This window comes from Colobus angolensis, unplaced genomic scaffold (genome assembly GCF_000951035.1).
Source record: "Colobus angolensis palliatus isolate OR3802 unplaced genomic scaffold, Cang.pa_1.0 Scaffold91, whole genome shotgun sequence".
Classification (NCBI taxonomy): Eukaryota; Metazoa; Chordata; class Mammalia; order Primates; family Cercopithecidae; genus Colobus; species Colobus angolensis.
Window position 1 is genome coordinate 4,147,781 of NW_012123043.1, and position 26,640 is coordinate 4,174,420.

At 50.7% G+C, this 26,640-nt stretch overlaps 1 protein-coding gene across 6 annotated transcripts; it reads right to left on the minus strand.

The window, feature by feature from the left end:
* Positions 1-1,635: 1,635 nt before the first annotated feature.
* Positions 1,636-26,634, minus strand: CSRP1 (cysteine and glycine-rich protein 1). Of its 6 annotated transcripts, none has more exons than XM_011931743.1 (6): positions 26,607-26,634; positions 14,278-14,347; positions 8,250-8,418; positions 6,950-7,079; positions 3,389-3,482; positions 1,636-2,880 (listed from the first exon to the last, which is right to left on the minus strand). In XM_011931743.1, coding segments are annotated over exons 2-6 (471 nt in total). In that variant the 5' UTR covers positions 14,279-14,347; positions 26,607-26,634; the 3' UTR covers positions 1,636-2,803. The 6 variants fall into 6 exon arrangements, with proteins under 6 accessions (XP_011787133.1, XP_011787132.1, XP_011787131.1 ...); XM_011931742.1 differs by having other exon boundaries at positions 8,250-8,365; positions 14,324-14,390; XM_011931741.1 differs by having other exon boundaries at positions 6,968-7,079; positions 14,278-14,390.
* Between the last annotated feature and the right edge of the window lie 6 nt (positions 26,635-26,640).

Here is a 26,640-nt window from a genome sequence, read left to right on the forward strand (position 1 = left end):
GCACCACCTGGTGTCTCCTGGGACGGCGCAAGCGCCGCGCTTGCGGATGCTGGGCCCCCTTCTCGTCAGCCGACCCTCCTTCCAGCGGTGCCTCCCCTGCCTGGTGTTCCTCCTTCCTTGCTGCGCCACCCTGCCTGGCCCTTCACCGTCCACTGAGTGCTTCCTGGCCTGGCCGCAGCTGGCTTACAGCCCTCTGCCTTTACCCAGGTCTTACTCCCAGGAGGTGCGTCCGGGCCCCCTGCCCACAGTGGGGCTGCACTGAAAGACAGTGGCCCCGGAGCAGGACAGCTAGTGGTGCAAGGGACAGGAGGATGAGTCGCCGACAGGCCCTCCCGGGCAGCCAGCAGAGGGCAGACTCTCTCCAGCTTTGGGCCCCAAAGGCTCCCATCCGGGCCACTCCTGTAGGCCCCGCCCAGAACAGGAGGGTTCACTTGCGTGAGTGCAACCAGCCGTCCTCCTGGCTGCAGAAACGTGTCTGGAGCACCTTTCGTGGGCCACCCCCTGTGCTGGAGCCAGAGGGGTTACCAAGATGGAGCCCTTGACCCCGATTGCGGAACTCCTAGCCAGTGCCCACCCTGAGCTGGCATTCTCTGAACTCCTCCAGCTCTTCTCCCTGTCACCTTGCACTTTTCTATTGCTCTGCACCATTGATGGGTGTTATGCATGCATAAGTCCCTTTCTCAGAGTCAAGGAGGGGGCTCTGTCAAGGCCACTGTTGGAGCTGGTCATCTGGGAAATAGGTATACGAGGCCTCGTTGTTAAAGCATCTGCTTTTGTTTTGAAATTTTAGTGTGGGCACATTTTCGAGAAGGGCTGAAGCAGAGCAGCTCAGTCCCAACGCATCAGGCAGGTGTGCCTAAGATAAAGGACGCTGCAACCCCTCACATAAGCCTATTATCAAAAAATGTGGCCTTCTACGGACTTGCTGTGGGGCCCTAACAGCACAGCAGGCTGAGCCAGGCCCCTCCACCACACCCCTTGTAGGTAGAAGTGAGTTTTCTAGATTTGACGTGAAAGTTCCTCTGGTTGAGTTTCCCTCTTAGGCTGGGACTTTCCAAGCTGGGAGAAGTTCTGAGCAGTTTTGGGGCCTAGCTGAGCCCTCCAAGTCCAAAGTTCATGCAATTCCCAGGCCCAGATTTGGGGGTGGAGACCAGACAGGACAAGCCAGTGGTATTTGGCTGGTCAGGTCACTTCAGACAGTGTGGTTCAGTTGGAATTGATACTGAGAAGCAATTGGTCCTTAGAAAAAGCAGGAACGAATCCACTTTGATTCATTTCCACCAGGCTGCCTGCTAATTTTTTTTTTTTTTTTTTTTTGAAACAGAGTTTTGCATTTGTCACCTAGGCTGGAATGCGATGGCGTGATCTCAGTTCACTGCAACCTCTGCCTCCCGAGTTCAAGTGATTCTCCTGCCTCAGCCTCCCGAGTAGCTGGGATTACAGGCACCCACACGACGCCTGGCTAATTCTTTTGTCTTTTTGGTTGAGATGGAGTTTCACCATGTTAGCCAGGCTGGTCTCAAACTCCTGACCTCAGGTGATCCACCTGCCCCGGCCTCCCAAAGCCCCTGCTAATTTGATTGCTCGCATCGAGTTCCCTCCCAGCTCCACAGACACAGGATTGGGACACCAGAGTTCTGGTCTAAACAGTTTTATTGACCAGATGAGAAATCAGCTTGGGTACAGCCCATGCCTGCAGCCCTTTCAGTGGATGGCTCCAGATAGTATTGTCCTTTCAGTCACTGGGAGCAGTGAGGCCCAGCCCTTTCCCCTTCCTCCCACTACTCCTAACCTGGGGCCTGGAAGGGGTGGAATGATGTGATCTAAGAGTCTCTGGAGAAGGGTGGAGTGGAAGAGGCAGGGTCTTGGGTTAAAGGGAAGATTCTGAGGTCTCAGGGCAAAGGAAAGGGGTGTTTGGATGAAGACTGAGGCTATGCCTACCTCCCTCCACATCTGAGGATCAAGCAGGTGTGGCAAGAACAGAACCCCGGCCTGGGCTCTGCTGGCCACAGCCTTAGGGCCCAGGGTTAAGCCAGAGATAAATGAAGATTTGGGACATTGATAAATGCCAATATATGTTTCAGGTATTTCATTAGGATCCCTCCATCAAGCAGGGAACTAGATGTCTGAGAAGATCAAATAACATCCTGACTTTGGGGTCCTTAGACCTGGGTTATTCTCCTCCCACTCCTAGTAGGAGGCTATCCATTCCACAAAGACTCAAAGGCAAGAGGCCTGGAGAAGCAGGGGCTCCTAGGACCCCGGCTGCCTGCCTCTCTGCCTCCGGTAGTGACTCCCTACGCTGGGACTCCTCAGGCTTACTCTGAAGGACACCAGGAAGCCCACCTTCTTTTCCACAGAGGAGAATCTCCGGGATCCAAGAAACCCAGCCTTCCCCCCTCCTCATCTTTGTCTTGCTTCCCTCTCCCTCCAGCCTGTTGCTGCTGCTCCTCTGGGTGCCAAGATGTGTCCTCAGGTGTCTTGGCCAGCTGATGGTGGACGTGCAGCACAAGAGGCTAAGAACAGAGCTCTGTGGGGCAAAGTGTGGGGAGAGGGGCCTGCTCTCACCTAGACTGAGGTCTCCTACTGGTGATGGTGTCAGATCCCAGGCCTGGGGAGTCCTTTAGTGGGGTGGGACCTCAGGCAGACCCCCAAACCAAAGGGAGTCAGATGCCCAAGTTCAAGTCATTAGTGATATGTGGCAGGCATGAGAGAAGTGAACCCGGAGGTCTCCAAAGCTGCTGGGAAGGGAATGGTGATGAAAAGCGCAGGAGTGGGCAGGGTGTGGTGGGGCATGGTGGCCTCACTCAGAGTGGACCAAGGCCCCAGCTCCTTGCCCAAAACCAAAGCCCTTGGGCCCGAAGTTTTTAGCATAGCATCCTGCAGAGAGAGGAGAGAGAAGTGAAATAAGGGCATGTTCCTCCTCTACCCCCAGCCACACCACCCACCCTCCTGCTGAAGATCCACCACTCCTAGTGCCCAGCCAGACCACTAGGGAAGAAAGGTCCACTAGGACCCCCTCACCTCCACAGCACCCCAGTCTCAATAGTAAAATGGTGAAGAGGCTCTTGGTTCCACCCTGTACCCTGTACCCATTGCCCCAGCCACTGAAATTACAGAAGCATCATCTGCTGTAAGAGCATTGGACTGGGAGTTAGGAGGCCAGGGTCTAGCTCTATGCCTGCCTCAATTTGCTAGATGATGCTGGCCAAGCTGTTTTCCCCCTCTGGTCTTGTTTCCTCATCTGTACAATGAAGGAATCATATTAGATGTTCAGGATCTTGGATCCCAAGGCCAGGAATTAGTTTACATTCAGCAAAGGCAAGAATACTTAGCCCTCGCACCCCCTTGGGCCTCCTGACCCTCATTTAGAAGTGAAAACACCCACCTTTGCAGTAAATCTCACCATCCTTGTCTGCCAGGGTGGTTGACTCAAGGCCTTTGCCACACTTGGCACATCGAAAGCAGGACTTATGCCAGGACTAGGCAGGGAAGGAAATAGTTAATGGCTGCCACAAGTGATGAGGGTACCCTCCACCCCAGGCCCACTCCCTTTGACATAACCATGGTATAAGGGCTCAAGCTACTTCTGAAGTCTGCTCAACTGGTGCTGCTGGGAGGACATGGCCCATGGTACAAGGCAGTAGAGGGAGAAGGCCAGAAACCACATGCCACCTCGCACCATCTTCCATGCTATGTTGCAATGGCCTGATGATTAGGGTCACCAGCTATACCACAAAAGGCAGGTGAGGGGGTGGATTTAACACCAAGGTAGCTGTTCCCCCACTGGCTGGGCCAGATGAGCCTTCTCCAGGCCCATCTTGCCAGTAGATCAGTGGTGTGAGCCAGGGCTTTGCACTCCTCCCAGTACTGTCACTTAGTACTTGAACAGCCCTCACCAGGAAGACCTCTCTGCCCCGTGTTGCCTTGGGGCATCTCATAGAGACACAAAGGGTCTTCTGTGGCCCCTGGAGAAACTACACTCCTTAGGACTTTCCCTGCTGAGTTTAATGCAACTTCATAGACTTATTCTCCTTCCAAAGTGATACTAGACAACATTGACTCTGGCTTCGTCTGTGCCAGGCCCTGTGCCAGGCACTTTACACTGGTGAAGTCAGTTAATGTTCACAGCTACCCAGTGGGGGACATACTGCCACCCTACTCTCCAATAGCTGATAGCCTTTGGGCAAAGGAGGCACCTAATTCTAGAACTTCAGAGGCTGGGCTGGTCCAGGAGAATCCCAATTACAAATACCTTCTCTGTGACCAGGCATCATATGTTTAATCTAGCCCTCACATCCATTCTGTAACACAGGGCAAACAGCTCTCCCAGAAAAAAAATGTGAGGCCCGAGTTTGTACACAGTGACGGGATGTTGCACAGACAGACTTCTCAGCAGCCAGCTCCCATCAACAGCTGGGCAGGCTAAGAGGCTGATGTGTAGACAGCTCTGCTTAACCCAGGAAAAGCAAGAGGCAGGCAGCAGTCAGATAAGACAAAACAAGGCCTTTTAAGGGCAAAGACACTCCTAGTGCCAGCGGATGAGAAGGGAAATTCATCCCCTCAGATTTCCTGGTTGCCTAACCCTGCACATTGGCTTCTCCTCCAAAGAGCTGAAATGGGGGGACCTGGGTCTAGGTCGGTGCCAGTGCAACCTCAGTAGTCACCCAGCCTTTGCTGCCTCCTCTATAAAGCAAGGGGCTGTTACCCCAAGCTATCCAGGCTGGAGAAAAACTGAATCACACCTAGACCAACACCTCTCCTCATATTTCCTAGCCACTCCCCTGCCAAAATAAGCTGAATCCCTTTGCTATTCATAAGCACCCAAACGTACTCCCAGCTCCTCAACATTTCTTGAGCGAGGCAATAGAAAGGTGGGGCTTCTCCCTACCTTTTCCACTTGAATGCAAAATTCTCTTATCCTACTCCTTAGTATAGCCCTAACTTTACCTTATAGCCTGCCTAAGTAATGTAAATAGTGATTCTTAGCTATTCTTAATAATTTTCTATTCTCATAACGAGATAGAACAAAAAACCCAACTTAACAATAGTATTAATGTCTCCTGTTTTCATATCCTTTAGTCAATGGCAAGGATCTTCATTGTGACCTCATAACAATCCCTGAAAATAAACAACAATAATAATAACAATAGCAAAACCGTGCTGAGGACATACCAGGTACTACATTGCACGTTAAACATGTATTATCTCATTTAATCATTAAAACTGCCTGGTTGTCGGGCATGGTGGCTCACACCTCACAATCCCAGCCCTTTGGGAGGCCGAGGTGGGTGGATCGTGAGGTCCAGGCTGGTTCAAGACCAGCCTGGCCAACATGGTGAAACACCATTTCTACTAAAAGTACAAAAATTAGCTGGGTGTGGTGGCGCATGCCTATAGTCCCAGCTACTCGGGAGGCTGAGGTAGGAGAATTGCTTGAACCTGGGAGGCGAAGGTTGTAGTGAGCTAAGATGGCACCACTGCACTCCAGCCTAGGCGACAAGAGTGAAATTCCGCCAAACAAACAAAAAACAAAAAACAAAAAAACAAACAAAAAAACTACCTTATTTGTCAGGGACCATTACTTGGTCCACTTTGCATTTCCTCCACCATCCAGGTCCACTTTAGAGCTGCAGAACTGAGACTTAGGAAGGATAAATTTTCCCAAGGCCACTCAGCCAATAAACGGCAAAACTAGGATTCAAAGCAGGCTGTCTAGAGTCCAATGTCTTAATTACTGTGCTAGGATTAACAATCCCTTCCCATTTTGCAGCCTTGGAAATGGGTTCAAAGAGGCTAAATGGCCCAAAGTAGCATTAACAGTAGTAACAGTAGTAAGAACAAGGGCTTCGGAGTCAGTCAAACCTGGGCTTGAGCCTGGCTTAGCCCCTTCCTATCTAGCAGATCCGGGCAAGTTATATAATCCTTCTGACTCCTAGTTCCTTCATCTGTACAACAGGGATACTAATCCCCATCTCCGTCCAACCATGACTGTGAGAATAGAGAGTCTAACCTTGGCCTAAGTGTTAGTTGCTCAACATTTCTTGATCCATTCCCTTATCCCATTTCTCAAGGTCAAAAAGCCTTCAAAGCCAAAACCCAAATCCAGAAGAGCTGAAGATGGGCTCTAGGCCCACGCGTTCCATAACCTTGTTGTGTGATCTTGCCCAAGTCACTTTTCTATCTCAGGCCTCACATGATGCTCCAGAAATCCTCTCTGGCCTCATAGCTGAAAGACACCTCCTCTGTGATTTTCTGACTGCTAATCTGACACTGCAAACCCCGGGGGCAAGGGTTCTACCTCTTCTCTACTGCGGCCTATCTGAAGGAAGTGATCGGCTCAGTTGGGAACGGTCGGTTTGCTACGGTGATTCTCACTGTGCATTGGTGATTGGGGGCTACTGTCAGAATATCATGGGGGAAGAGCATGTGTGGCAATTCTAAACAGCGTGAAAAAAGCCTCCTAGGAGGCTCTGATAGGCTTGAACCTTGAAAATCTCTGCCCTGGGGGTATTTGGATGGGTTTTTGGGAGTCCACATTCCATGAAACAGAATGTATATTTTTGGGATCACAAATCCTTTGAAAATCTGATAAAAGCTATGGATCTAAGAAGCAGACATGTTCGGGGCTTTGTGGACCCTCTGCAGCCCCTCCATGTACCCTTACATTCTGTTCTCCAATATTAGAGATACAGATTGATCATTGCCACTCCCTGTGAATCGCCCATTGTCCGTCAATGCTAGGGATGTCACTGCTCATGGCTGATATGAGCTCCTTGGAGACTGGAAAGCACAGGTACATACAATCCACAGGGACAAAGGGAAGAGGTTCAACCCCAGTGCTCAGGCTGCCCTGAGCAGAGCTAGGGTCACCAATTTAAAAGTTCTGGAATCCACATATCAGGAAGGTATCTCCCCCGATCCCTCTCATGCCCAGCAGCCGCCTTACCTTCCCAGCACCAATCACCTTCTCTGCAGCATAGACTGCCTGGCTGCATCGGGGGCAGCGCTCGGAGCCACCAATCTTCTGGGCAAATTTGGATGCATTGGGGTTGGTGGTGGGCCTGTGGCCAGGGGCTCTGCATGGAGAAGGGCATGGGGTGAGGTGACTTACAATGTAAGTACAGGTGGGGCTGGCACTGAGAGGGCATGACCCTACCTTCATCTCATGCCAGAGCAGTTCTCTTTGCCAGAGTCACAAAGGCTAGGGCCTCTAGGGTCATCTCCCATTTTACAGATGGACAAACCAAGCCTCAGCACAATGTTATTTCCATTATAACATCATACTTCCCTCGGTCACCCAGTTAACTCCAGAATCATTTAACACCCCATTTGCTAAGAATTGCCCTCCTCTGCCCCTCATTCCTGCAGCTGGTCTATTAGCAGATTCTTTCCAGGAGAAATCTGCTGATGAATCGTTCCCACTGGGGCAATGACCTTGGCTGAAGCTTGGTGACTCATCCATCATTTCCGTCCACCTCCCCAGGCTGAGGAGCCAGCCAGGCTGAGTGCCAACAGCCACCGTTTACCCAGAGGCCAGGGAGTGCTGTGGGGTAACGGGGGGTGGTGGGGCTGATGACACCCTATGGCATTTCCAAGAAAGGGAAATGACTTCTCCTCAGCAGTGAGAGACAGCAGGGCTGAGAGTGAGGCTGGGGTGGCAGTGGTGCTGCCCTGAGCTCCTGGTCTCACTCTGATACTCACTAGCCATGGGACCCCAGGCAAGTCACTGAGCCTGGGCTGGATTTTCTCGTCTATAAAAAGAGGAAGTAACATGGCAAAACCCTGTCTCTACAAAATACAAAATTAGGCAGGTGTGGTGGCACACGCCTATACTCCCAGCTACTCAGGAGGCTGAGGCGAGAGGATCACTTGAGCCCAAGAAGCAGAGGCTGCAGTGAGCCAAGATTGCACCACTGCACTCCAGCCTGGGTGACAGAGCAAGATTCCCTTTCAAAAACAAAAAGAGGAAATTGAACTAAGTAATTCTTGGGGCCCCTCCCAGCTCTGACCCTTATACAAATATAGAATGCATGCTCCTTGCAGGGAGGAGCCTGGCCTGTTTTAGTCCATGCTGAATGCCCAGCTCCTGCAGCAGCCTGACACATAGGCGCTGCTCTGTGGTGCCTTTTAAATAACTGGTTTTCTGAGCCTTCCATTGCTTACCCAAAAATGGTTGCAAATGAGGCCTAATACAGGGGTGGGGGAGAGAGCTCAAGAAAAAGTTTGGGAGAGGATCTTTTACTCACTCCTCGTGCTTGATGCCCAGAGACTCCCCCTTGTCAGTGCTGAGGGTGCCTGCGCCCTGCCCGTAGCCATAGCCTTTGGGCCCATACTTCTTGCCGTAGCAGGACTTGCAGTAGATCTCCTCACCATGCACGGCCACAGTGGTGCTGTCCAGATTCTTCTTGCAGACCACTGTGGAGGGGAGGTGGATGCAGTGAATTGAAGCTGGGGTGAGCTGCTTGCTCGTTGCAAGCTTCCTACAGCTGAAGCTCTCTGGGCTCTTTGCATACATAATATCCTGATCTTTCAGGAACTGTCTAGAAATGGAGGCAGGTGGGATGACCAATGGGTGGGAGGACAGAGGGATGGGATCTGCATGTCTGACTCTAGAAATGCTGACCAACACCAATTCCTCTTCCAGGACTCCCTGTGTGTCTCCTTTGGTCCTCTGCACTCCCAACCTTCCTAGGCTGCAGTGCAACACAGGGTTCAGAGGCAACAGCCTAGGCTGACCCCAAGCCACACGACGCCTGTTGAGGTTCCTCACTCTGCCCTCAACAGAGACCATATGTCCCAATGAGGGAGGAGAAAAAAGAAAAGAAGAAGGGCAGAGTTTTCCTGCCTTCAACAATGGAATCCAGAAGAGACTATCTGTGCATGCTGGCAGGGAGCCAATGGGGAGAGATGCAGGTGATGTGATACCCCATAAGAAATGTTTAACATTTATTAAGTGCCCAGCATGGTGGGCTTTGAAACGAGATGCAGCTCATGCTAATCACAAGAGGATTTGAAGTTTCTAATCTCAGAAATCACTTTGCCATGAGAAGAAGTGAGATCAGACACTGAGAACTTCCTGAGTCCTGGGGTAAGACAGAGTGGAATGGCAGGAACTAAGTATTGCAGTGGTCTGAGCTGGAAAGGCTGTGGGCCTCATATTTCATTCTGTTAATCTCAGAGGGGAGCTATGCCCAGCTATCCAGAGTAAAACAGTTTTGGCTGGGCTCAGTGGCTCATGCCTGTAGTTCCAGCAGTGGTAGGCCAAGGCTAGAGGATTATTGAGCCCAGGAGTTTGAGACTAGCCTGGGGAAGATGGCAAAACCCTGTCTCTATTTATTTAAAAATAAATAAATAAAACTTTTAAAAATAAAAATAAAGTTGAAACAGTTCAGAGCCTGGGTTCACGAAGAGTCAGACTGCCCAGAATTGAATGCCAGCTTTCTCCCTTTCCAGCTGTGTGCAAGTTATTTTGCCTGTCCAGCCTCTGTGTCCTCATTTTGTAAATGAACATAATAATGTCTGCCCCAAAAGACGGTGGTGAGAATCAAATGAGATCTGACATGTGAAGTACTTGGCACAATACCCTGCATACAAGTGCATAATAAATGTTGGCTACTCTTATTAGTATTATACAAAGTTAGTACCATGGGGAGACAAGGAGGTGGGAGGGACAGGCCCTGGCCTCAAGAGATCATTGCTTCTAACCTCCACATACTCCTCTCAAGGGATTCAACTGCATTCTATTTCTTTACTTGTCCTGTAATCCTAATTCGGTTTGATCATATTTCTTAAATATTGGAGTTCCGCATCTCAGCTGGACGCGGCCTCAAATATGTCCTGAACATAGAAACCGAGGGATACCACTGGAGAAGCCACGCCTCTTACCACCCTCGGTGAAGCTCTCAGCTCCCTTCCTTGCAACTGCCATCCTCTTGTCTTTAAAGGGTCCAGCCCTCTGCCAGCTCCTCTCTCACCCTAAGCCCCAGGTTGGAGACTTCAGACTAAATAAGGACCCTCTTGTCCTGCCCTGGAGATCTCCATCTCATTCCAGCACTCTGGGCCATCCAAATATGGAACTTCCCACCATTCCCCCAGGGCCTGGCTCCCAAGAAGGAGGGAGAGCAAACCACAGGCCAAGGGCTCCAACATTCCCTTCTAGGGTGGGAAGTCAGGAATTGGCCTGGAATTGTTTTCCTGTAAGATCCAAATTGAACTGAAAATTCCAAGACCAGAGGGAAGGCGGAGAGCAGAGATAAGAGTGCTTGGGGGAACAGAGGTGTCTTTTGGCTGATCTCTCCAGTAGGAGACCCAGGAACTCGGCCCAGGGCAGACCTCAGGGCCTGCAAGTTGACATCTTCCAGATGGTTCCCCTACCTAGGACCTCCCTGCTCCTTTCTGCTTTGCCTTGGCCCTTCTGTTCTCCCAGAGGCCCAATCCTGCCCATGGTGGCCTTCTGCCCCTCTACCTCCGTCCAGGTGATGTAGTGAGAGACTCTGCAGCTCACTTGTAAGATCCACCAAAGACTCAATCAAGGAGAATTTTGAAGGCAGCCCTGAATAAATTTCTACCATATCATAGTAAGCCAATAAGGGGGGAAAAAAAAAGACTGGATTTGTTGGAAACACATACTTCCAGATGCCACTTCGGTGGGCCCTTGTGATGCTGCTTGGAAATACAGGGAAAAGGCAGCCCCAGGGGAGAGGTCAGAGCCCCCTTACCCCACTCAGAAATGGAGAATGATTCTCTGCTTCTGGAAGGAAAACCAAGGCCCACAAAACAGTTCCAGATCACGTGTTGGCCAGATGCAGGGCCAGGCCAGAACCCAGCCCCTGACCTCCAGACCTGGTTGTTTTCTGCCAGCCATGGCTCCCCTCCAGTGGGCCATGCATGTGGGGCTGGGAGGGTGGAAAGTGACAGTAAGCCTCAGCCTGCGGGTGAGGAGACGCTGGTGTCAGAGGGTGCGCAAGGCTTCCATGAGCTTCCCCTGTGCTCTTGGATTCTAGGGAACAGCCCAGGACCAACCTGCAGGGCCCTGTTCCATCGACCACCATCATAGAGCTCTTCTTTCCTCACAGCTGGCTGCTAAACCCGACCTTCCCCAGGAAGGAGCTTCGTACAGCTCAGAGATGGGCACATAGCCTCAGGGCAGGTTCCCAGCCACGGAGCTGAGCTTTCCCACCAGCCTCTGAACCACCATCTGCTCATAGGATCTGGCAGCCCCTTTCAAGACCATGGTAGTGTACTGCAGGCCTTCTCAGTCCCCGCTCCCAGGCCAAGCCCAGAGTGAAGGTCATTCTCCCCAACTTTGCCTATGACATCATCATGTCTTCCTTCTGCCCATTCAGACCCTCAGGAAAGAGCACTGATATGGTTTGGCTGTGTTCCCACCCAAATCTCTCCTTGAACTGTAATAATTCCCATGTGTCAAGAGTGGGGAGAAATGGAGATAATTGAATCACGGGGGCAGCTTCCTCCATACTGTTCTTGTGATAGCGAAAAAGTCTCACAAGATCTGATGCTTATATAAATGAGAGTTCCCCTGCAAAAGCTCTCTTGCCTAAAGCCATGTAAGACATGCCTTTGCTTCTCTTTTGCCTTCTGCCATGATTGTGAGGCCTCTCCAGCCATGTGGAACTGTGAGTCCATTAAACCTGTTTTCTTTATAAATTGCCCAGTCTCAGGTATGTCTTTATTAGCAGTATGAGAGTAGACTAATACAGACATGTAGGTGGGCAAGCTGAGTAGAATCTGGAGCCAAGGACCCACATGGTCACAACTGTTTTGGGGGACCCATCCAGGCCTGGCCATTGAGGGAGATAGCCCTTACTGCCCTTGGCCCAGACCTGGCTAGCCTCTCCCTTCTTCGGGAAGGAAAGTCCTTTGATTCAGTGGGCACCCTGAATGGGGTGGACACTTATCACCCACTTCACTGGAAAAGAGAAATGATGCTTCTTCCATTCATAAACAAATCTTTGTCAGGAACCCACTGTGTGCCAGGCACCGTGCTCGGCATGAGGAATGAGCAAGTTGTGGAGATGGCTCAGCCTGCTGGGACATGTGCAGTGCTAGGGGGTCCACTTGGTGCTCTGATACCCAAGAGCCGCACCGGCCCTGAGACCCTAGCGTGACCTGAGACTGCTTCCTGCGGCTGCTCATTGCATAACACCCCCACCCACCGCCCCCCACCCTCCCTGGAGCCCTGCTCCCCAGCCTGACTTTCTACAACTGTTTCTCATCCGCAACGCCCCTCACACCCTGCCCCAGGCCCTGCTCCTTCCTTCCTATGCCACCCCCTGAATTCCTGACTTCCCTCAACCCTCTGACCGACTACTCCTCCACAAACAGGTCTGCAGGCGGGCACTCCCACCCACAGCTGACCCCTTATGGTCAGTGATTAAGCAACATCTGAGAGCAAAGAGAGGGGCCCTTAGGATCCCAGCAGCCTAGACCCCCTTCCCAGCCAGCGCCAAGCTCTCTCTTATTCCCTCTGGAAAGATAAATGGCTTAGAAATTCCTAAGAGTAGTGAACTGCTGATAACAAGACGCTGCTGTTTCTGGCCTCCTTTGCAGGCTGGAAGCCAACAAAGCTCCACTAAACCTTGTTTACTCCCCATTCATCAGACGCAGCCCTGGAGCTGTCACTCCAGGCCCAGCTGAGCAGGATGTGGGGCCCCTGCTGCCCTGTGCGGGGTGGCCTCAGGTTGGTCTGCCTAGTGACAGGCAGAGATGCAAATGGTCATTGAACAGGTGGCTCTTGGCCCATCTGGATCCTACTCTGGAGCACAAATCATGAAACTTTGCTTCATGTAATGCGGAACAGACAGGACCCCATTCTTGGATCTCCCAGATGGGCTGGGGCCGCAGCCCCTGGTGAGGGCTTCTTTTATCACACCCTCTTGCGATAGATCCCTCAGCAGTGTGCGTGTGTGTGCGTGTGTGTGTGTGCGTGTGTGCGTGTGTGTGCATATCATTTCTTCAACACTCATAATTATTTTAAGTGCTTTGTTTTACAAGCTTCTTTCATTTTAATTCTCACAACAATCCCACGAGGTAACTATTATTACCTCCACTGTAATAATGAGAAAACTCAACCAGAGAAACTGAGTAACTTGTCCATCATCACACAGATAATAAACACCGAATCTTTTTTAACTAAGACATTCTTCTACCATCCATTCTGCATACCCTCATGGAGAATGTACCTTGGCGGGCACAGTGGCTCACACCTGTAATCCCAACACTTTGGGAGGTTGAGGTGGGCAGACTGCTTAAACCCAGGAGCTCAAGGCCAGCCTGGGTAATATAGGGAGACCCTGTCTCTCTGAAAATTTTTTTTAAAAATTGGCCAAGCATGGTGGCATGCATGTGTAGTCCTAGCTACTCAGGAGGCTGAGGTGAGAGGATCATTTGAGGTGGAGGTTGCAGTGAGACACTGCACTCCAGCCTGGGTGCCAGCGTGAGACTCTGTCTTAGGAAAGAAAATGCACCTTGCCTCTTCTTCTAACCCAGGCCGTCTGCTCTGATCACAATGAACCAACTCATTTAGGAACCTGAGGAGAGGCTTCTCCAAGTTGCCACATCCTGGAAACATCACCTGGTCCAGGTACCAGTGGGTACAGCATCACGGTATCAGGATCCCTGGGTCAACCTGACCTCTGTGAGTTGCTTAGCATCTTTTGTCTGATTTCCTACTCGTCTAGGTTTGTGACTGGAGCAAACCTTGCTCTGGCTTCTTAGGAGTAGGTATCAGGGAACTTTGCACTCTCTCTTCCTCTCATCCCAGGCTAAGTGGGAATGGGAAGTGAAGAAGTGAATGGGCCGGGCTGCAAGGGGCTGAGGAAGGAGGAGCCCCGCTCTTCCTCCAGACTCAGCTTTGCCATAAGGTTATGGCCTCTGTTTTTCCTTTGAACAAGATATAATTAGAGTCCAAAGGGCTGAAAGTGTTTTGCTCTGAAATGATGAAATCATGGCAGGGAGAGAGAGAAGAGAGAACTGAGTGGAAAGTTTTCTTAACCAAGTCTTTACAGCTTGGCTTTCAGCCCCTGAACGCCTGCCACCCCAACCCACTCTGGCCAGTTTATCCCTTAGAAAGAAGCTTCTGAACGGAACAAAGAGGCCCTTAAGTGTTTCCCTGCCCAGATGCGCTTCAGCCAAATGTCAAGCTGTTTACATCCCACGGGACCAGTTCCCTGGTGTGTTGACAGGCCCAGCCTGTGGGGGCAGGCCTGTCTAGGGTGTCCAAGACAACAGCAACAGGACCTGGGGCATACTCACTGCACAGGAAGCAGGATTTATGGAAGCTGTTGCCTTCACACTGAACCTCTTCGGCAAAGTAAACCGTCTTCTGACACACCCCACATTTCTTGCCTCCTCCCCAGTTCGGCATTCTGAAAAGGGACACAGAAATGGGAATTAATTTTACAGGGAGATGGAAATATCTCAGATTGTCCATGACAGAAATTCAACAGCCAGAGCCGAAGGAGAGAAAGATGAGGGCAGAATGCCTAGTGGGGCCACCAGGCCTGGCAGAGCACTTTCTGCTAGCTCTCGACAGCATCCTCACACGTTACTCAGGGATTTCCTCCCCCAGTGTAATCAACAGGTCTTTACAGAGCAGCTGCTGCATTTTCAGCCCTGTGCTAGGCACTCTGAAGGATATGGATCAGTAGAGGAAACAGGCTTTATAAAGAAGGCTGCAGCGACCATAAAAATGGACTGCCTACCCCTATACACGTCTCAAAGAGAACGTGGAAGGGAAGAAGCAGACAGACCACAGCTGGGAAAATGCAAGTCCATTTGTATGAAATTCACAAATGGGCTAAACTCACATTGTCAAGGGATGGACACATGGGTGGAAAAGTTACTACAGAAAAGCAAGGGAATGATGATCACAAGCTTTTACCTTAGAAGAGTTACCTCCAAGGGAGGGAAGGGACCATGACCGGGTGGGAGACCAGGCAGGCTGGCAAGGCACTGCCTGGCAATGCTCTCCTTCTTCACTCGGATAGTTGTCATATGGGGGCTTACTTTATAATTACTATTTGAACTGTACATTGTGCACACTTTGGGATATAAGCTATAGTTCACCACAAGAAAAAAAGGTGTTTTTTGTTTTTTGTTTTTTTAAAAAAAACAGGGCTGGGTGTGGTGGCTAATGCCTGTAATCCCAGCACTTTGGAAGGCTGAGGTGGGCATATCACCTGAGGTCAGGAGTTCCAGATCAGACTGGCCAACGTGGCAAAACACCGTCTCTACTAAAAATACAAAAATTAGCCAAGTGTGGTGGCATGCCCCTGTAATCCCAGCTATTCGGGGGGCTGAGGCAGGAGAATCGCTTTAACCTGGGAGGTGGAGATAGCAGTGAGCCAAGATAGTGCCACTGTACTCCAGCTTGGGCAACAGAGCAAGACTCTGTCTCAAAAAGAAAAAAAAAAAGAAAAGCACGGGGTAGGCACACAGTTATCAATTCAGAGAAGGGGCTTTTACAAAATCAGATTTAGTAACACCACCCCACATCTAATGAATTATAAGCTCTGAGAATGAGGTGCTTGAGAGAATGAGGTACTTGAGTCTGAATTTTTAACAAGCACCCCAGGCAAACAAAGCAGGTGGCCTGGACCAACTTTGAGATGCTCTAGATGTTGGTTCAGATCTGGGGTCCCGATGCCAGGCAGGTTTGGCTCAATCTTGATCCTGTCACTCACTGGCTGTGTGACCTTGGGCAAGACAGTCAGTCTTTCCAAATCTTGATTTCTGTATCTGTTAAATAAGGATAAAAGCCAGGCGCGGTGGCTTATGCCTGTAATCTCAGCACTTTGGGAGGCTGAGGCGGGCAGATCATGAAGTCAGGAGTTTGAGACCAGCCTGACCAACATGGTGAAACCCTGTCTCTACTAAAAATAGAAAAATTAGCCGGGTGTGGTGGCACCCGCCTGTAATCCCACCCACTCAGGAGGCTGAGGCAGGAGAATCGCTTGAACCTGGGAGGCAGAGGTTACAGTGAGCCAAGATCACACCATTGCACTGCAGCCTAAGTGACAGAGCGAGACTCCGTCTCAAAAAAAAAAAAAAAAAAAAAAAAAAAAAAAAAAAGCAGATAAAAATCGTGACTTCACCGAGTATGTCTGGCGATTAAATGAGAGATGATATGTCAAAGGCAAGGCACAGTGCCTGGCACATACACGGCGCACACAAGTCCAGGCGATGCCTCAGGTCAGTGCCCGCATGGCCACAGAGCAGCACAGAAGGTAACACTAGTGAGTGTGGAGAACAGATGGGGCCTGCTTCTCTCCTTCCATTTCACTCACTCACTCAACAGACATGGCTGAAGGAGGGAGACCGTCCTTCCAGCTCTTTCAACAGAAGTTCATGAGGGAAGAGCTATACAAAGCACCACCTACAGTGGGTACAGGCTTGGTGCCGGGGGTTGCCCAGGACATGGTGAGTAAAGGACACAGGGAGGTGCTGGGAAATAAAGGGGCTTGGAGTCAGAGGGGTCTGTTGCCTCAGGAGGCAAAGGAGCCTAAGGAGAGAGCTCACGGAACCTGTGGCATGGAAATGTTGAAAACAGGGATGTGGCAACCAGAGCCCACCCTCCTGGTAATAGAGCTCGTGCCAGCAGCTAAAGAGTCAGTGTGAAGGGCAGAGGGAGACGGTCTCCACTGCTGCAGAGCTCCCCATCTGAGGGTGACACAGGCCTCAGCTCAAGTAGGGATCCAGGTCGTGTTCACCACTCTGTCCCCACGCCCTGCATAGCACTTGGCATGTGGCTGTTCATATAGGTGGCCAGGAAATAGCTGAGGAATGAATGAAGGATGCACTGATATTGAAAGCTATGGCTTCTGGGGCCATTCTCTCTGCATGGTGAATCTCTGCAGAGCCTGGTTCCCAGTGGAGGTGACTGGTAAGTGTTTGCAGGCTGAGAGGCAGAGCTTACTGTGGGGAAGTGGTATTGGTGATGCTGGGGGATCTAGGTAGACGGTGCCTGCTATATAAGCCCAGTTCTCCCTTTCCCAGGTTCTGGACCAGCCACACCTCCTCAGGCTCCCACACATCGCTGACACACCTGGAAGGAATTTCTGTAACTGCTCACATCCCCATCTCTATCTTCCTCAGATAACCCGTGGGGCCTGAGCCTCCAGATCCAGAGACAGTCCTCGTTCCCAGCCTCTGATGTCACACTGTTCCTTCAGCCCCTTTCTGTTCTGAGGACTGCTAGCTGCCCTTGTCAAGCAAAGGTTTGGGGCTGAAAACCATACAATATGAAGGACAATTAGACAGGGATGGCAGTCAGCAACGTGTATCATGGTCGGCCTAACCATCAGCCATTTCCCCCTTCTTCCTTGCTACAAATCCCGATTTTATTCAGGCCATTGAGTGACTGCGGAGATGCCCTTTCCCCAGATGGAGGAACAGAGCCTGTGTCCCCTAAGCCAACCATACAGATTCTATTCCCCTGCCAGTGGCTGGATCAGGAACAGGCTGAAACCATTTCTGGCCAGTGAGATGTGAGGGGAGGTCTGCTTGGGAAGCTTTTGTGATAATGTGTCCAGTTGTACAGACCCACACAGGCTCTCCTCTCCCTCTGATCACGTGACTCAATGTGACCCTTGGAACTCAGCCACGGCGCCCACACTGCCATGGACTGAATGCCTACTATGCATCAGATGGCTCATCTGCATCATCTCTTTATTTTTTTTGAGATGGAGTCTCACTCTGTCACAGAGACTAGAGTGCAGTGGCACAATCTCTGCTCACTGCAACCTCCATCTCCTGAGTTCAAGCAATTCTCATGCCTCAGCCTCCTGAGTAGCTGGGATTATAGGCGCCCCCCACTGCCACCATACCCGACTAATTTTTGTGTTTTTTTTTTTTTTACAGACGGGGTTTCACCATGTTGGCCAGGCTGGTCTTGAACTCCTGACCTCAAGTGATCTGCCTGCCTCAGCCTCCCAAAGTGCTGGGATTATAGGCATGAGCCACCACTCCCAGCCGCATCATCTCATTTCATCCTCATCATACGAAGATAAAGAATGTATGCCCACCTTACAGACAAGACAAGCAAGGCTCAGAGCGGTTAGGCAACTTGCTTATAGTCACACAGCTGGAAGAGGTAGACCTGGGACTCTAATGCAAGCTCATCTATTTCTGAGTTCTCTGTGCTCCAATCACAATGCTGTGGCCCTTGCATATTTAAGAGGGGCTGCTCGTGGTAGGCATACAATACATCAGTGCTGGCCCTCTTCCTCAGCCTTCTCCAACCCCCTGAACCAGCAGGGGACATACTCAGGCCCCTAGGAACACCCCTAAGGGAGGAAAATTCCCCCAGCCACATGGTTGGGAGCCAGTTCCAAACACTGTTTTGTTACAGACACAAAAGCCCTTCTCTCTCTGGGGGAGACCCACAGCTCCATACAGGCCTCCCCTTGTTTTCCCTGGCTCCGTGTCAGGGGCGCACATCCAGCAGGGCCCCAGGGAATCAGGACCATGGGCGGAGAAATGGGTGAAACCCAAGGACCTGCCAGTAAGGAAAATCTGCTCAGGACACCTCTTAGCTTTTAGCTAGGCTGCTCTTTGAGCCTGGTCATTTAGTTGGGGTAAGGGTAGGGGGGTCTCCCCTCAAGAGCCCAGTGAAAGGACAGGGCTCTATTGCCTTGAGATGAAAAGTGATGACTCTGTCCCTAACCAGGAAGGGTTTTAGGCGGTGCCTGTGGATGGGGTCCTGTCCCCCTCTGCCCACAAGAGGATCCCTCCAGGTGACCCTGCCTGTGGGGAAGAGGCTAAGCTGGAGGAAACCCTGGCAACAGGCGGGGCTTAGTCTCTACTCTACCGACTCCCTTTCTGCCCAGCCCCTTCTCTCCAACAGCCAAATTCTGCCTGTAGGGAGGCCAAATTGCCTTAAAAGGAAACCTGTTTCTCAGAGTTCATGGAGTGCCTTAGAGGGACACTTGGCTCCTTCTTAATTGCCTTCCCAGCTCTCGGGGACAGAGGCCCTGCAGAAGGCTGGGACAAGAGAAGTTCCTGAGGTCAGGGTTCAGGCTGCACAGGTCAATGGTTAGGAAAACAGGAGCTGGGATTCAATCAATAAAGATTCACCCCTTCCTAGCTGAATGATCTTGGGCAAGTTACTTTCCTCTCTGAGTGTCAATTTGCTTGTCTCTAAAATGGACCACATACGGACTCCCTAAAACTGAGCTGTAAGGATTAAATGAGGACGTATGGAAGTGATGGCCAGCACACTGTAAGTGCCCACCCCTCTGACTACCACTCACATGACTGGCCCAGTCATACCTCCACACCATACTGCTAGATGTGGGCCAGCCGTCCACATGTAGCTAGTCCACATATGGAAGGAATGAGGCTTAAGAGGTAACATGCCAAATAGGGCCAGGAACTCCGGATTCATCTGCCAGCCCAGCAAACGAGTGTGGGACAAGTTACTTGCCCTTCTCTGGGGTTTAGCTCCCCCCAGCTGTCTGTGATGTCCCATTTCACTGTGTTGACCATCTCAACGGAGAACAGAGCTTGAATTTTCTACTGAATGGCTGAAAACACCTGGTCAGCTATTTTCCTGAAATGGCTGGAGGCTAGAAGCCTGCTGTGTCTGCTGCTACATCTTCCTAGCCTGGCTGTCCCATTAGAACTGTATCCAGGGCCGGGCGCAGTGGCTCAAGCCTGTAATCCCAGCACTTTGGGAGGCCGAGACGGGAGGATCACGAGGTCAGGAGATCGAGACCATCCTGGCGAACACGGTGAAACCCCTGTCTCTACTAAAAACTACAAAAAACTAGCCGGGCGACATGGCGGCGCCTGTAGTCCCAGCTACTCGGGAGGCTGAGGCAGGAGAATGGCATGAACCCGGGAGGCGGAGCTTGCAGTGAGCTGAGATCCGGCCACAGCACTCCAGCCTGGGTGACAGAGCGAGACTCCGTCTCAAAAAAAAAAAAAAAAAGAACTGTATCCAGATCCCCAGTTAGGACTGTACCCAGATCCTCAGTCTTGAGACGAGAAAGCCAAGGTGGCAGCTTTTACAGCATCAGTGAAAGGAGAAGAAAAAGGTCACAGACTCTCGCAGTCACCCCAAATCTCATAAAAGTCAGGCTTGGCTGGGTGTGGTGGCTCACGCCTGTAATTCTTACACTTTGGGAGGCCAAGGCAGGTGGATCACTTGAGGTCAGGAGTTCGAGACCAGCCTGGCCAACATGGTGAAACCCCGTCTCTAATAAAAATACAAAAATTAGCCAGGTATGATGGCAGGCACCTATAATCCCAGCTACTCAAGAGGCTGAGGCATGAGAATTGCTTGAACCCAGGAGATGGAGGTTACAGTGAGCAGAGATTACACCACTGCACTCCAGCCTGGGCAATAGAGTCGAAAAGAGAAGAGAAGAGAAAAGAAAAGAAAAGAAGAAAAGTCCATCTCAGGTGACAGGTTGAAGGAACCATCGCAGAGATGTAAAATCCCTAACTGCCAGCCACCAGTGTTTTAAGGCAAGCCCCTTCTTATCAAACCCTTCAAAACCATCCCATATCTTTATTTCTCCAGTGGAAAAATCCCAACTCTCCCATTCCAAAATCACTTATTCCCTAGGGCAAAAGAGAGACTGACGGCACAGGGCCAAAGTCCCCACCCACTTGCTCCAGTAGAAACCTGTCAGATGTTTATCTAGATCCCTCGCATTAGCTGAGCTGCTTAGTATCTGCCAGGTGGACAGGAGGGCTGGCATCCCTTCCAATCTGTAGCTCAGCTTTTGCCTCTATGTCCCAGTGTCCAGAGAGCAGCTGAGGGCAGAGAGGGAAGGAGAGGACCCCGCTGGTCAGGGCTCAAAGCCAAGTCTTAGAGGTGACACCTAAGAGCTCAGGAAATCAGCCTCTCCTGAAGGTCAGGGTCACAGGTAGGGGGAGAATGGCTGCCATGGAGATGAGGCAGGCATGGCCCCAGCTTTGTATATCCCACCTCATGTTTCTTTCAGAACCCTGCACATGACCCGCCTCTCTGAGAAAGTAACCAGCATCACTGAGCTACCATCACTCCAGGCCCTATGGGATTCCAGAACTTGACTGTCATTCTAGCTCAGGGATCCTTCTCTCTATTGTACGAGTTTTCTCTTTTTAAATCCATGTCCAGTGGCCCTTGTGAGACTGTGAGCTGACAAGGATGGTTTATGTCTCTCCCTTTCCCCACTTGCCCCCAATGCTTTCTAGAGCAGAGCTCCCTACTCTTGGAGCTCAGAAGTCTGCAGGGTGCAGTGGCTCATTCCTGTAAATCCTAACGCTGGGGGAGGCTGAGGTGGGCAGATCACTTGAGGTCAGAAGTTCAAGACCAGCCTGGCCAACAGCATGAAACCCCATCTCTACTAAAAAAAAAAAAAAAAAGAAAAAATTAGCTGAGTATGGTGGCACACACCTGTAATCCCAGCTACTCGGGAGGCTGAGGCAGGAGAATTGCTTGAACCCAGGAGGCAGAGGTTGCAGTGAGCCAAGATCGTGCCACTGCACTCCAGCCTGGGCAATAGAGTCGAAAAGAGAAGAGAAGAGAAAAGAAAAGAAAAGAAGAAAAGTCCATCTCAGGTGACAGGTTGAAGGAACCATCGCAGAGATGTAAAATCCCTAACTGCCAGCCACCAGTGTTTTAAGGCAAGCCCCTTCTTATCAAACCCTTCAAAACCATCCCATATCTTTATTTCTCCAGTGGAAAAATCCCAACTCTCCCATTCCAAAATCACTTATTCCCTAGGGCAAAAGAGAGACTGACGGCACAGGGCCAAAGTCCCCACCCACTTGCTCCAGTAGAAACCTGTCAGATGTTTATCTAGATCCCTCGCATTAGCTGAGCTGCTTAGTATCTGCCAGGTGGACAGGAGGGCTGGCATCCCTTCCAATCTGTAGCTCAGCTTTTGCCTCTATGTCCCAGTGTCCAGAGAGCAGCTGAGGGCAGAGAGGGAAGGAGAGGGCCCCGCTGGTCAGGGCTCAAAGCCAAGTCTTAGAGGTGACACCTAAGAGCTCAGGAAATCAGCCTCTCCTGAAAGTCAGGGTCACAGGTAGGGGGAGAATGGCTGCCATGGAGATGAGGCAGGCATGGCCCCAGCTTTGTATATCCCACCTCATGTTTCTTTCAGAACCCTGCACATGACCCGCCTCTCTGAGAAAGTAACCAGCATCACTGAGCTACCATCACTCCAGGCCCTATGGGATTCCAGAACTTGACTGTCATTCTAGCTCAGGGATCCTTCTCTCTATTGTACGAGTTTTCTCTTTTTAAATCCATGTCCAGTGGCCCTTGTGAGACTGTGAGCTGACAAGGATGGTTTATGTCTCTCCCTTTCCCCACTTGCCCCCAATGCTTTCTAGAGCAGAGCTCCCTACTCTTGGAGCTCAGAAGTCTGCAGGGTGCAGTGGCTCATTCCTGTAAATCCTAACGCTGGGGGAGGCTGAGGTGGGCAGATCACTTGAGGTCAGAAGTTCAAGACCAGCCTGGCCAACAGCATGAAACCCCATCTCTACTAAAAAAAAAAAAAAAAAAGAAAAAATTAGCTGAGTATGGTGGCACACACCTGTAATCCCAGCTACTCGGGAGGCTGAGGCAGGAGAATTGCTTGAACCCAGGAGGCAGAGGTTGCAGTGAGCCAAGATCGTGCCACTGCACTCCAGCCTGGGGGACAAGAGTGAAACTGTCTCAAAAAAAAAAAGAAGTCTGAAGGTCAACACAGGTAGAAATGGAGGTTGTTGACTTCTTTGTACTATTTTAAAACTTCTACAGGAAATTCTGTATTATAATAAAGCCTCACAGACAAATTAACAGATGGGGTTTCCCTGTTTTTATCCAGATCTGGAATGATGTTGGTTATTCCATGCTGAACAAGATGGTGTGAATGATTTTTCTTTGATTAATTTTTTAAAAGTTAAAGCAAATTAGCACTTAGGCCTTATAAACACAGGTTGTTTGCAGTTGACATCCCAGGAAGCACCAACCCACGCTCCCCCTACCCACATAAAGAAAGCCAGGCACACAGTTGGGGGCAGGGGGTGCTGGCAGCCTAGCTGGGGCTGAGCTCCAGCTGCTAACCTTCCATTTCTTCCTCTGTTGTCACCGCTAAAGACTCAGACACTGCCTTCTGGCCCTGGGGAAGCACTGGAAATACCAGAGTCTGGAAATGCTAGCTGCCCCCGTATTTACACACTTTACCATACATGGGAATTACTCAGTGCTGGCGTCAGACACATTCCTGGGGAGCTGCGTAGTACAGGCACGTCATTACCATATAAATTCTTGACAACTGGAAACAGCAGTCAGAACCCAGGACCCCTCCACCTCACCTTCTCTGCCCTCCCCTCAAGTTTGACTAGCTCGCTCTCTCTTTCTCAAGCAGGCTCTTTTCCAGGCTTCTTTTCTTTCTGTAAACCTGGCTGTGAAACTCAACATGCAGAGGTGGTGAAAGCATATCCATTGGTGACTGGCAACTAACTCTCAGGGGTCCCCTCTGCTCCTACCTGGCCATGCAACAGACTGAAAACCCAGAGGTCAGGAGTTCTAACCCTGAGCCATCCAAGTGAAAGATATCTTCCTTAAATAGTTTATAAGTCACTGTAAAGCACCTTGTAAAGCTGATGTGTTTCACAAAAGGCAGATATTTCCTTAGTGAGTTGATCTGGAAAAAGGAAATGTAGAGGAGCAGAGAAAAATAATAAGGTAGTGACTGAGCATACATTCTGGAAACAATCAGCTTATGTTGGAATGGCAGCTTCGCAACTGATCAGCTGTGATCCTGAGCAAGTTTCTTACTACCTCTGAGCCTCAGTTTCTCCATTTGTAAAATGGAGAGCATCAGTAGCTACTTCATAAATTGTCCAAGATAACACATGTGAAGTATTTCTCACACTGTCTGGTATACCGCAAGGGCAGGTATCTGGTTATCTTTATCTTAAGGACACGCCAACTCTAATACCTATTGTTCAATTTTGTGTCTCTTTTGATATTTGACAATATGCTTGAGTAATGCCGAATGGCTGACTTGGAGGAAAAAGTCTTTTTATTCTCACTAGCACCTCTTTGGATCCCAAAATATTTAACCCATGTGTCTTCATCTAGCCAGCCAATGTTTCACAATAAGCTAGGCTTACATAAATATTTAAAACTTTAGCAACCTGCCAGAAAAGCCTTCCCAATTTGCTTCCCCCACCAGGAGATGGATAGTGAATAAAAACTATGTTGCCAGGCATAGTGGGTCATGCCTTAATCCCAGCACTTTGGGAGGCTGAGGTGGTGGTGGGGACAGGGAGGGGATCACTTGAGGCCAGGAGTTCGAGACCAGATTGGCCAATATAGTGAGACGCTGTCTCTAAAAAAAAAAAAAAAAAAACAGGCCGGACGCAATGGCTCATGCCTGTAATCCCAATGCTTTGGGAGACTGAGGCAGGTGGATCACCTGAGGTCAGGAGTTCAAGAACAGCCTGGCCAACATGGCAAAATGCCATCTCTACTAAAAATACAAAAAATTAGCTGGGTGTATTGACAGACATCTGTAATCCCAGCTACTTGGAAGGCTAAGGCAGGAGAACCGCTTGAACCCAGGAGGCGGAAGTTGCAGTGAGCCAATGTTGCACCATTGTACTCCAGCCTGGGCGACAGAGCAAGACTGCCTCAAAACAAAACAAAAACAAACAAAAAAAACCTATGCCTTTTTTTCTCTCACCTGCTTGTCAATCTACCCAAGTGGAAAAACTGGCTAGTAACTATTTGCAAGGTTTATGAGTGACCAGCAGGCCAACTCAGCTGAAAGACAATTGCTACCCCACTCATTCATCAAATATGTACTGATCACCTAGTCAAGTGTCACTACACTCCCAGGCTGCAACTCTGGCCCAGTCAGGACTCACTAGCTCCAGAAGCAGATGCCCATGTGTGCAATTAAAAGAGCAAACACCTGGGCCAGGAAAGAAGGTGCTAAGACAGACCAGAGGCAAAGAGGCCACAGCACCCCTATTTTTCCCATTTTATTAGCAGGCCAGTTGCAGAGCTGATGGGCTTTCTCTTTAGTTTCTCTCCTGCATCCCCCGCATACCCTCCATCCCGGGCATCTCAGGCCTTGCAGACAGTTCTCTCCTCCCTCTCCTCTAACCCACACTACACCCTCTGCAGGATAAACTTCCTTCCTCGTCTGCCTCCGCCCCGGATATCCTCTCTAAGGCAAAAGGGTCATTCACTGGAAGACCGTGAGCAGGAGGAAGCTGGATTTAGGAAACAATGGGTAAAAGTTGCCCATCAGCAGTTGAGGGCTGAGGACAGTCTCTCTCAAAAGAGGTAGCCTGGCCTCCTGAGCCAGAAACCAGCTGGAGAGTCGGGAGGCAGCAGTTGAGTGAGAGCAGGGGAAGCTCAGTACCATCCCCAAATCCCACCTGGGGAAAATCCCCAACATGCACTCTGAGAGGACAGAGGGAGACAGGCAGCACCTTCAGCCTCCTTAGCTTCTGGGAGATAGGGAAGGGATGGGGGGGCGGACAAGAAAGAAGACAGTAACTGACAGATCACTCCTGTGTCGGAGGTTCTGTGTAATACATTCCCCAAGTAGCATCCCTGAAAGAAATTGAGGCCTTGAGAAGTTAAGTAGTTTATCCAAGGAAATCTGTGTGTTAAGTGGCAAATCTGAGTCAAAACTCTGCCTTCCAAACAATCCCCCACCAAGACGCCAGGCCACCTCTTCATGATACACTGATACACTTTCTACCAGGGCCCAGTGGATTTCCTCGGTGCCACTGTGACAGTATCCCAGCGTGGGGAGGGCCTGCCCATTCATTCACTCTCAGGGAGCAGCGGGGTGGGTGTCCGGAGCCCAGGACTCTAGGCAGAGCCTGAGCCCACTATTGCTCCAGCCGATTCCTGGGTCCTGGTTAGATCACAACAGCACCAGAACCAGAAGCATGCAAAATATTCTCTGGTCTGTACTGCTAGATACATACCTGCCTCAGAGGGCTGACTGTTAGCTAACACATTGTGATTTGCTTTAAACGCGCGCAACACCAGTCCCTTTCTTACTCCCCAGCTTTCAAGGACTGAGGCCAGAAAACACTGACTGCAGGCTCTTTCAGGTTTCAGTAACCATCACCACCTAGCACCAAGATTTGGAGTGGAGAGGTTTCCATGCAGTTCTTTCGCAAGAGGGAAAACTCACACCTGCGCTCAGGGACACAGATGTCCAAGGTCAGGCCCATGAAGCCAGATGTTTGCCCCACCCCGCCCGCAGGCATTTTCTCCCCAGCAGGAGGGTGAGGGAGGGGGTGGCACGGATGCCCTCATCTCTCTGCCATACAATGAGCGTCAGTGGCGCGCAGAATCGCCGATTGTTCTGCCCGACCCGCAGGCGGTTGGGGGTAGCCGGGTCGCCTTGGGTCACGGACACGCGCAAGCCAACTGTGTCCAGGAAGCCCAGGAAGGCCCGAGATGGGGAGGGACCTAGTGCCTCCAGGGAAGAGCAGCACTGCCCGGGTTAACTGCGGTCACTTCTCACAATTCCCTGCCTGCGACAGCCCCGGGGGCCGCGGAGGAGCGAGCAAGACCTGGAGGCGCTGAGTGCGTGCCCAGGCGCCCCTCCGCGGGGAGCACTCACCTGGCAGCTGGCTCGGCGGCGCACGGGCGGCAGG

Bases quoted from the DNA above. Each gene is read 5' to 3' on its own strand.
- CSRP1 (XM_011931738.1), bottom strand. From the start codon at position 26,247: ATGCCTGCGGGCGGGGTGGGGCAAACATCTGGCTTCATGGGCCTGACC. The intron at 14,391-26,173 runs GTGTGAGTTTTC...GTCCCTTTTCAG, and splicing joins ATCTGTGTCCCTGAGCGCAG to AATGCCGAACTGGGGAGGAG. The intron at 7,080-8,249 runs GTGAGTAAAAGA...TTCTCCATGCAG, and splicing joins CTGGGCATCAAGCACGAGGA to AGCCCCTGGCCACAGGCCCA.